Source organism: Bidens hawaiensis, unplaced genomic scaffold (assembly GCF_021521415.1).
Source record: "Bidens hawaiensis isolate Kalapana, Puna unplaced genomic scaffold, B.hawaiensis_p1.1 tig00018313_1, whole genome shotgun sequence".
NCBI lineage: Eukaryota > Viridiplantae > Streptophyta > Magnoliopsida > Asterales > Asteraceae > Bidens > Bidens hawaiensis.
In genome coordinates, this window is record NW_027492768.1 from 145,922 (window position 1) to 155,971 (window position 10,050).

Sequence of the window (10,050 nt, forward strand, 5' to 3'; positions counted from 1 at the left end):
AGACTTCGTTCTCCTTCCGGACCGATATGCGATGTCATATTCCATCTCTTGTAGAACGGAACACGCTATGGTGTGGAATTTAAGTTCCAATTCCTTTGAACTTCAACGAATTCCGTGAAACAAACGCGTGTTGTTGAAGGAACTTATACGAATTCCGTGAAACGAAAGACGTGTAATATTAATTAGATTTTAACACTACCCAAATAGTAGATGCACATTCATTCAAACGGGTAAATTTGCTTTGTGCTCCATCCTGCGCGTGTAACTGTTTTGTGTGAAAATCGTTACCGGAATTCTTCGTACTAAATCCTGTAAGCGCGTATGCTTTACACAGTTTGCATATGATTGTCAGAATTCGTGATCGGTGGACTGTGAAGTTGTATGTTTTGAATTGCCCACCAACTGTTCGATGAAATGCCTGAACCAAGTGAAGCTATTAAAAGCTGAAAATATCTATATTCTTTCAACTCTAAATCTTTATTTTGATCTTGAAGTGTTTACGTTATCGCTGATCAGCCTTTTTGTTGGTTTTCCGGGTTAGTTAAAGTGTTAAACCATAGACATCAGCATTATATTACTGTGTAATAGTATCATAAGTTAGCCGCATAGTCATGGATGCTGCAGTGCTATCTTGTTGCTTTAGTAATATGTTTGAAACCCATGTCCCAATTGGGTTTTCCAAATCTTGGAAGACCACGATAACAAGAAACCGACAGGATGGAATTAAGTTAAGTTTGATACATCCGTCAAGAACCCGGATTAACCTTAGAAGACCAATCAAGAAACTTACAGACCCTCAAGGCATCAACGATCCACCCGTTTTTAGCATTAACGAGCCATCAAATACGGGAAGTGATTCAGTCTCTATTGATTTTGACGACAACGAAGAGAAAGAACACATAGACGAACAAGAACCAGAAGTAAACCCCGAGTGGGACCTGGAAGAGATTGAAACGATAACCTCTCTGTTTAGAGGCAGAATCCCTCAAAAACCCGGAAAATTAGTTAGAAAACGGCCTCTTCCGCTCCCGCTTCCTTACAAGACCCGGCCACCGGGACTCCCGTCTTCAAAACAATGGGCGAGGACCGCAAACCCTTCAAGAAAATCTTTATCTAGTAGAGTGTACAAAGACCCGACCTTTCTAATCGGTCTCGCCAAAGAAATTAAAAACCTTGATACCGAAAAAGACGTTTCCATAGTTCTTAACAAATGCAGTCGGTTTCTTAGAAAAGGTTCACTGTCGTTAACAGTTAGGGAGTTAGGACACATGGGTCTACCCGAACGAGCTTTACAGATATTTTGTTGGGTGCAAGAACAGCCACATTTGTCCCCAGATGATCGGCTTCTTGCTTCAACCGTTGAAGTTTTGGCAAGAAACCATGAACTGAAACTATCTTTTAAACTAGAAAACTTCTTGAGCTTATCGAGCCAAAACGTGTATGAGTCGGTTGTGAAGGGGTTCATTAGAAGTGGTAACTTAAAACTTGCTTACAAGCTTCTTTCAGCTGCTAAAAACAGGAAAATGGTTCTCGATTCAGGTGTTTACGCTAAGCTCATTTTAGAACTCGGGAAAAACCCTGATAATCATATTATTGTGTTGAATCTTCTAGAAGAATTAGGGGAAAGAGATGATTTGAATTTAACACAACAAGATTGCACCGCGATAATGAAAGTTTGCATCAAGATTGGGAAATTTGAGGTTGTGGAGGGTTTATTTGATTGGTTTAAAAAGTCGGGAATGAAACCGAGTGTTGTCATGTATACGACTCTTATTCACAGTCGGTATGTTAATAAATGTTATCGAGAAGCACTGGCTTTGGTTTGGGAAATGGAAGGGCTAAATTGTCTTTTTGATCTTCCAGCATACCGAGTTGTGATTAAGCTTTTTGTTGCTCTTAATGATCTCCCGAGGGCGGTAAGATATTATTCTAAACTTAAGGAGGCGGGATTTTCTCCAGCGTTTGATATTTATATGAATATTATTAAAATTTATGCGGTTAATGGGAGATTTGCTAAGTGTAAGGAGGTTTGCAAAGAGGCAGAAGTTGCAGGATTCAAGGTTCCTGTTGATGTAACTGAAAGAATAAACATGTGCTGAAGTTTATGCTTATAAAACATTGGTATGATCTTCTCACCCTTTGTTTTACTAAGTGAGTTGAGTTAATTTATTAACTAGTGTTTGTTTTGTGTAGAAATTTTGGGTCATGCATGTACTTTACCTTTCATAATAAGTTATTTTATGTTTGGAAACATCATGTGTTATAATTTCTTTTGAATAGTGCACTGATTGTGATATATTTACGCATGTAAATGAACCGAACAAACAAGAGCATATAATCGAACAAATTTTTGTGGTCATGTTCGTTTATTAAGAAAACGGGCATGCTCGTGTTCGTTCATGTTTGTTCGTTTAAAACCTAAATGAACAGCTCACGAACGTAAACGAATACAAACAGACAAAAACAAGCAAACTTAAACGAACATAATTGACCAAACATAACCAAGTAATACACACACAAACCACAATCATAATTCAAGCGAGCCCCTTTTATGTGGCCCTTTTATGTTTATATTTATACAAATACAACTACTTACGTACTTATTAATTGATATGAAGTAAATAAATGAACATAAATGAACGAACATAAACGGACATTCATGAATAAACGAACGAACAAAAAGTGTGTTCACTCATGAACGTAAATGAACAAACAAAAAGTGTGGTCGTGTTCGTTCAAGTAAATGAACAAAAAAAATTGTTAATGTTTGTTCATTTATTAAATAGCAAGCATAAACTTCCCGCCGAACAGTTGATGGACAGTTCTTGAACATTTGGTTTGTTTATGTTAATTATATATTTATCTAGTAGTCCTTGCATGTATTTTAGGCACCTAAAAATGTAATTATTATTTACTAAGAGCCTCATCTCCACCATTATAAACAGAGTGGCTCTCTTCTTGTATATTCATCAAGTTATCAATAAAATACTAGTCACTTTTACATGGTATCAGAGCTACGGCTCTTGATCCAAACCCTAGCCGCCGTCTGATCTGAACCCAAATCTGTCCAACCGTCACCATATCTAAAACGAGCTCCGGTCTCGTTGTACCTTCTGCTTTGTCAACGAAATCTTTTTTCGAGGCATCACCTACTCTCACCGCCACCGCCATCGTAACCAGGGTGCCCCGATTTGGATTCCCTGAAAACCCGCCGCCGTACCGCCGCCACGCACCACCACAACGCCGCCGCTGTCTCCCACGCGCTGCTGCGTGAGGGCGCGTGAAGCTATTTCTGGTCACCGGAATTTTTCCAGGCCACTTATTTTTTACTTCCGAACCTCCCTGTGCTGTTAGTTTTTTTTGTTCTCGCTCGGTGTTCTAACTTTCAGATTCAATGGGAGATAACAAACACATGTATACATTTACCAAAGAAGAGTATGATATGATTCAACGGTTTCTTGCCTCGCAATTTTCTCATGCTCAAACCAACTCGACACATCTGGGTAAGTTTTCAAGCCTCAACACTTCGTGGGTAATCGATTCTGGAGCCACACATTGCATGACTGGGAATCGAGGTATTTTATCTAGCTTGCATCATGTTTCTCATGCACCGGTTCGCCTTGCCGATGGATCTTCAAGCCCCGTACATGGCATAGGATCCATCAGTAACTCGAAAAACTTAAACATGTGTTCTATCCTTTTTTGTTCCTACATTTCCTACATGCCTTTGTTCCGTTAGTCAAATTACCAAACAAAACAATTGTTCTGTAACCTTTTACCCAACTCACTGTGTCTTTTGGGAACTAGGAACAAACTGGGTAATTGGTACCGGTTTTGAATCATGAGGCCTCTACCGTATGTCACCACTATCATACCCTACAACAAACTCATGTGATTCCGCTGTTAGGGAGACTCACTGTCGGTTAGGTCATCCTTCTGTAACAGTTCTAAGGCAAATGAGACCAGATATTTCTATTCCTAATGATTTTCATTTTGAGTCGTGTCAACTTGGTAAACATACCAGACGTCCCTATCCCCCTAGAGTGTCTAATCGAGTAAGTTGTTTTGAACTTTTGCATTCTGATGTATGGGGTCCTTGCCCTACTAAATCTACATTGGGTTTTGAATATTTTGTTACATTTATTAATGACTATTTTCGTGCTACATGGGTTTATTTATTGAAATCTCGTAGTGAGGTGTTTTCCACCTTTCGTGAATTTCATGCTTATGTTCAAAACCAGTTTAACACATCAATTAAGACTCTACGATCTGATAATGCAAAAGAATATTTTTCTGCCGAATTCACTTCATACTTAAACACCCATGGCATTATTCATGAATCCTCGTGTGCGTATACATCCTAACAAAATGATGTCTCTGAACACAAGAATCGTCACCTATTGGATGTTTCTCGCACAATCATGTTCCAATCTCATGTTCCACATCGCTTCTGGGGGGGACGCCGTTCTCACTGCCACATATCTGATAAACCGCATGCCCACGCCCGTTCTTCATGGTAAAACACCATTCTCTATCCTTTTTCCTACAGGCACTCAATTTCCTCTCGCACCTAAAGCCTTTGGTTGTGTGGCCTATGTTCATGATCATCGTCCGAAGGCCACTAAACTTGACGCCCGAGCTATCCGTTGTGTCTTTCTTGGTTACTCATGGGTTCAAAAGGGGTATTGGTGCTATAGCCCATCCCTTCACCGGTACTTTACTAGTGCCAATGTCACCTTTCATGAGTCATGTCCCTACTTTCTCGAGCCTTCCACTCCTGCTTCTGACCCTTTCCCAGACCTTGATCTACCCACCTCCGACTTCATCCCCACCTTTCCCATGCCCAGTATAACAGATCCCCCCCGGTTTTCACTGCTTATGATCCTGCTCCCACGGGTCCACCGATAGAACCTTCACGCTTACTTTTCACATATAGTTGTCAACGTCGTCATCACTCGTCACAGCCTCCTGATTTCCATCCGGACCGTGATATGTCCTCAGTTCCTCCCCCCGCTTCTGAGACCAACCTCCCATTTCCTACGCCCGAACCCTCACCACCCACTCCCGAACCCACCCCTACCTCCACTACACCATATGATCCTCCAGGTGCCCCTTTTCCCGATATACCTATCGCCTTTAACAAAGAACCTCGAAGTTGCACCCGTTACCCGATTCAGGATTATGTTGCCTATTCTCACCTGTCCCCTGAATACATGCCTACACCACTACCCTTGATTCCTACCCGATTCCCAGGAATGTGGTGACAACTCTTGCTCATCCAGGATGGAGGCAAGGCTATGGAGGAGGAAATTGGGGCTCTTAGATCCAATCATACATGGGATCTTGAAACGCTTCCTGTTGGGAAGCGTGTTGTTGGTTGTCGTTGGGTATTCACAGTCAAACTGCACCCTGATGGCTCTTTACATCGCTTAAAGGCACGGTTGGTCGCCAAAGGTTATTCTCAGGCATATGGCATTGATTATGATGAAACTTTCTCGCCGGTTGCTAAAATGCCATATGTCCGTCTTTGCATTACCCTTGCTGCCATTAATCATTGGCCACTTCACCAGCTTGATGTCAAGAACGCCTTCCTTAATGGTGTTCTTGAGGAGGAGGTATATATGGAGCAGCCACCAGGGTTTATTGTTGAGGAGGAGGCCTCGAAAGTTTGCAGACTACGTCGTTTTCTCTATGGTCTTAAACAGTCTCCCAGGGCATGGTTTGCCTGATTCTCTAGTGTTATGGGACAGTTTGGGATGACTCGTAGTGCATACGATCATTCTGTCTTCTTTAGACATCAAAAAGGGAAAAGGATTATTGTAGTTGTTTATGTGGATGACATCATAATCACAGGCGATGATGAGACCAGGATCACCGAACTCAAACAGTTTCTTAAGTCTCAGTTTCAGGTAAGCGACTTAGGTCGGCTGAGGTACTTCCTTGGCATAGAGGTATCTCGCTCTCCACAAATTCTCTCTCAACGAAAGTATGTCCTTGATATGTTGACTGAATGTGGCTTGTTGGGTTGCAAGCCAGTTGATACCCTAATGCTTCCTACAAAGAAGCTCCTCCCAAAAGAAGGGGATCCAATGAAGGATCCTAAGCGATACAGACGATTGGTTGGTAAACTTAATTATTTAACTGTCACGCGACCGGATATTTCTTTTACTGTCAGTGTTATGAGCCAATTCATGGCTGAACCATACACCAGTCACTAGGATGCTGCTTTTCGTGTCTTAAGATATCTCAAGGCCGCACCAGACCTTCTTATATTTTGATCAGGGTCATTGTCGAGTAGGAGCTTTCACGGAAGAAGGAGATGGTCGGATATCGGGTTTCTCAGACACAGATTGGGCAGGTTGTCCGATTTCACGACATTCTACTACCGGGTATTGTATGTTCGTCGGAGGAAATCTTGTATCATGGAAAAATAAGAAACAACACACGGTATCTAGATCGAGCGCTAAATCAGAGTATAGAGCCATGGCAGATGTAACATTGGAAATGACATGGATTCGTCGTCTTCTCATGGAACTCGGGGTTGTTTCTAAAGACTTGATGCGGCTATACTGTGACAACCAATCAGCTATACATATAGCAAAGAATCAAGTCTTTCATGAAAGAACAAAGCATATTGAGGTTGATTGTCACCTCCTCAGAGATCGGATAACTGGCACAAAAAAGGATCCTCCATCCATTCAGCCTATTCATGTTAAGACAGAATTCCAGCTTGCAGATATCCTTACCAAACCGCTCTGGAAAGCCCAGATTGAGTTCATTTGTAACAAGTTGGGCATGATAAACAACTATGCTTCAACTTGAGAAGGCGTGTTAATTATATATTTATCTAGTAGTCCTTGCATGTAAACTAGTATTTACATGCAGGTCCTTGCATGTATTTTAGGCACCTAAAATGTAATTATTATTTACCAAGAGCTCCCTCTCCACCATTATAAATAGAGTGGCTCTCTTCTTTTATATTCATCAAGTTATCAATAAAATACCAGTCACTTTTACAGTTTACATGCCCAGTCATATATTGTGATTTACTATCAGAATAACAAATGAATTTATTACTCTTTGTAATATGATGTATTTTAAAAGGGTTGGATTGTTAGAAGAAATATATATAGGAAGAATGATAAGCTGCCTAATTTTGTTTCCAAGTTTCCATCAAAGCACCTAAGTTCAGAATCAACACTCAACTGGATATTTGAAACCATAATACATTATACGGATTAGTTTTTAACTAGAAGGCATATATTATACAAAAAAAAACAAAACAAAACAAAACGCAGTTTCAGCAAGATTAATCAATCATCTCTTGATAAAACTTATATGCCATGATCACCATTTTGTGCATGTAAGAGAAAAATAGTGAAATTGTAGTGGTGGATATTCATTTACATGATGCTATCAGTTTTAAAGCAGCATCTGTCAATTGTTCGCAGAAATGAGACCGACTTGTGGAACCTCAAACGATGCATAACGTTACCATTGAACGTTGTATATACGCGTATACACATAATGCTTATAATACTCTGTGTTTCATAACATGTATATCTGGTATTTGTTGTCACACATCACTTGTTTCATAATAATAATAATAATAATAATAATAACAACAATAATAATTTCACATGATTCTCTCCTCCATCTTTTTGTCTTGATGCTTATCCATTGTGGCCTCATAAGTCATTGTCTTCCTTGTAGGACTCTTCCATCGAATACCACAAATCTTCAAAGATGTGAATTTGGGAACTTTCGAAACATGCTTTGATGTCACACATTACATGAAATATTACATAAATACCCTTTTGACTTTTCTATTGTATGTCATAATGGACTAGTCTCACCTTTTATGGATTAAAATCAAATTACTTATTCAGAAAAAAAGGGATAAACACAAATCATAAGTCATAAATCATAACACATCTTAAATGAAACCAACTTTTAATTCTTTCACATGATTCTTCTTTTCATCTTTTTTCCTTAATGCTTATCCTTTAAGACGACTTTGTATCGAAGATTCAACGATTAACATTAACATTAAATACCAAACATTAGCTTCTCATTATCTTAGAAACAAAACACCAACTTACAACCGATAATCTCATATCCAAAACACGCCTGCCAAAAACTAGGCTTATTCTTTAATAACCTTAATATTATGAAAAATAAAACGATATCATAATTCATAACTCTATACATTGGATCACCATGGACCTGAACAAGTCAAAATAAGTCAAAGTTTTATGCGTTGAACTTCTGTTCGGCAGCACTTGTGGAAGCCTGTACATATCATATTAGCATATCTTATAAAACTGTCACAAATTAATGATCAGTTATGAATATATGATTTATAGATATCTTATGCTAACCCCAACAGATGTAATAAACTGGCAAACTGCACATTTAACCGACCGAGCTCCATATTGATACATCAAAAGCATCCTGCAGTTTCCACAATTCACATGTGCCACCTGATTTGCTGTTAAATGGGTCACAATATTTTGAATATTAACAACAATCTGATCAAATAATCGCGATAATGTTTACAGGTTCGGTTACTCGGTTACCTTCTAAGGCTAAATTAATGGTGTGACAGCAGGAACATTGTACACTTGTTGCACCCCGGATGTACATGAGTAATGTGTGACAGCCTCCACAAACAAGTTGAGCCATTTCTGTGCCTAAAATAAAAAAAAAAAAAAACCCATATCAAGAAGCATATAAAGTTTATAACTTTAGTTTAAAATTTTATAAAAAAGTTTAGTAATTTAAGGTTTTACCAGGTGGAGGAGCAGCTGTGACAGCATTGCAAACTGCACAACATACTGAAGTTGCTCCAACTGGATAAAGTAAAAGATTTCTACATGATGAACAAACCAGCTGGCTTTGAGTACCTGTTTATGCCCCAAATTCACAAAAACATGATGTTATATATATTCATCAAAAAATCCATCTGGGTATTTGCTTAAATTTAAAATCTTAGTTTCTTGATTCTTATAAGAAATAATAAACAGCCCACCATTTGCACCATATTCACAAATCATCTTGTTATGTTAATATTTTTCAAGAAAACCATCTGGGTGCTTTCTTAAATTTCAAATCTTGTTTAAACCAAATTAAAGAAAATGGATTCAAATAAGAAATAATAATAATAATAATAATAATAATAATAATAATAATAATAATAATAATAAAAAACAACCCACCATTTGCAGGGGTTGGGGATGTAAGTGGAACAGGAGGGGTTGGATATGGAGCTAGAGGAACTGGCATTGTAAATTTGAGAAAAAAAGATTGTGAATTCTTGAAAAAGATTAAAACTTTTGAAGCTTGAAGTACAAGTTCTTCACTTCAACTCTCATGTTGTACCTGTGAAATCAAGAAAATAATAAAAATACAGGCTTTGTTGGCCAAGAAAGGTACAGTCACTTTTTGATGAATCAGAGTATTGGGATTCAGAAAAAAGTGTCAGAAAAAAGTTTAAAACAACGAAATTTTTGACACAAAGCATTTATTTTGGCACTAAAATTGAATTCATGAAGCTGTGTTTAGTGGGTGAATAGTCTTTTTGCTGGCACCATTTCATATTATTATTATGAACTAGTTGGGAGTGGGACAAGCACACACCTTTGCTAGTTGTTTGCAGATGAGAGAGAGAGAAAGAAAGATGAGTTGGACAAAGATGGTGATGAAAGAAAAGGCATACCTTGGTGTTTAAAGACCTGGATTTGAAATATTATCAAGTTTTTATGAGATATATTGTTGATCTGAATATGAGAATTTAATGCACGAAAAAAATTAACTGAAAATGATGTTTGTTAAGGTCTTAACTATATAAAGCCAATCTGCATTGCTTTTGTGTTAGACCAAGTGTAGTGAATGGAGTTTTTATATAAGCGTTTTGTGTCATATGACGTCATGCTACCATAGAGACATTTTAAAAAAAATGGTGTGGTGGGTGAAGTCCCTTCAAATCATTACCTCATTATTATTTTATTATTATTTTTTATTAAAAAAACAAATAAAGCGACCAACAAC

At 38.3% G+C, this 10,050-nt stretch overlaps 2 protein-coding genes across 3 annotated transcripts; one reads left to right on the top strand and one right to left on the bottom strand.

Moving 5' to 3' along the window:
• The first annotated feature begins 605 nt into the window (after positions 1-605).
• Positions 606-2,112, top strand: LOC143555791 (pentatricopeptide repeat-containing protein At2g01860-like). Its single transcript, XM_077045291.1, has one exon. It carries the CDS (start codon positions 612-614, stop codon positions 2,097-2,099), a length of 1,488 nt encoding a protein of 495 aa, XP_076901406.1. The 5' UTR covers positions 606-611; the 3' UTR covers positions 2,100-2,112.
• A 6,066-nt stretch (positions 2,113-8,178) lies between these two features.
• LOC143555771 (protein LOL1) lies at positions 8,179-9,825 on the bottom strand. 2 transcript variants are annotated; one of them, XM_077045271.1, is made up of 6 exons: positions 9,719-9,825; positions 9,219-9,381; positions 8,793-8,906; positions 8,580-8,693; positions 8,382-8,491; positions 8,179-8,292 (listed from the first exon to the last, which is right to left on the bottom strand). In XM_077045271.1, the coding sequence occupies exons 2-6, from the start codon at positions 9,283-9,285 to the stop codon at positions 8,254-8,256; spliced, it is 444 nt and encodes a 147-aa protein (XP_076901386.1). In that variant the 5' UTR covers positions 9,286-9,381; positions 9,719-9,825; the 3' UTR covers positions 8,179-8,253. The 2 variants fall into 2 exon arrangements, with proteins under 2 accessions (XP_076901386.1, XP_076901385.1); XM_077045270.1 differs by having other exon boundaries at positions 9,640-9,819.
• Between the last annotated feature and the right edge of the window lie 225 nt (positions 9,826-10,050).

Coding starts and splice junctions, on each gene's coding strand:
- LOC143555771 (XM_077045271.1), bottom strand. CDS start 9,285: ATGCCAGTTCCTCTAGCTCCATATCCAACCCCTCCTGTTCCACTTACA. Junction 8,907..9,218: donor ATCCCCAACCCCTGCAAATG/GTGGGTTGTTTT, acceptor GGGCATAAACAG/GTACTCAAAGCCAGCTGGTT. Junction 8,694..8,792: donor CACAGCTGCTCCTCCACCTG/GTAAAACCTTAA, acceptor TTTTTATTTTAG/GCACAGAAATGGCTCAACTT.
- LOC143555791 (XM_077045291.1), top strand. CDS start 612: ATGGATGCTGCAGTGCTATCTTGTTGCTTTAGTAATATGTTTGAAACC.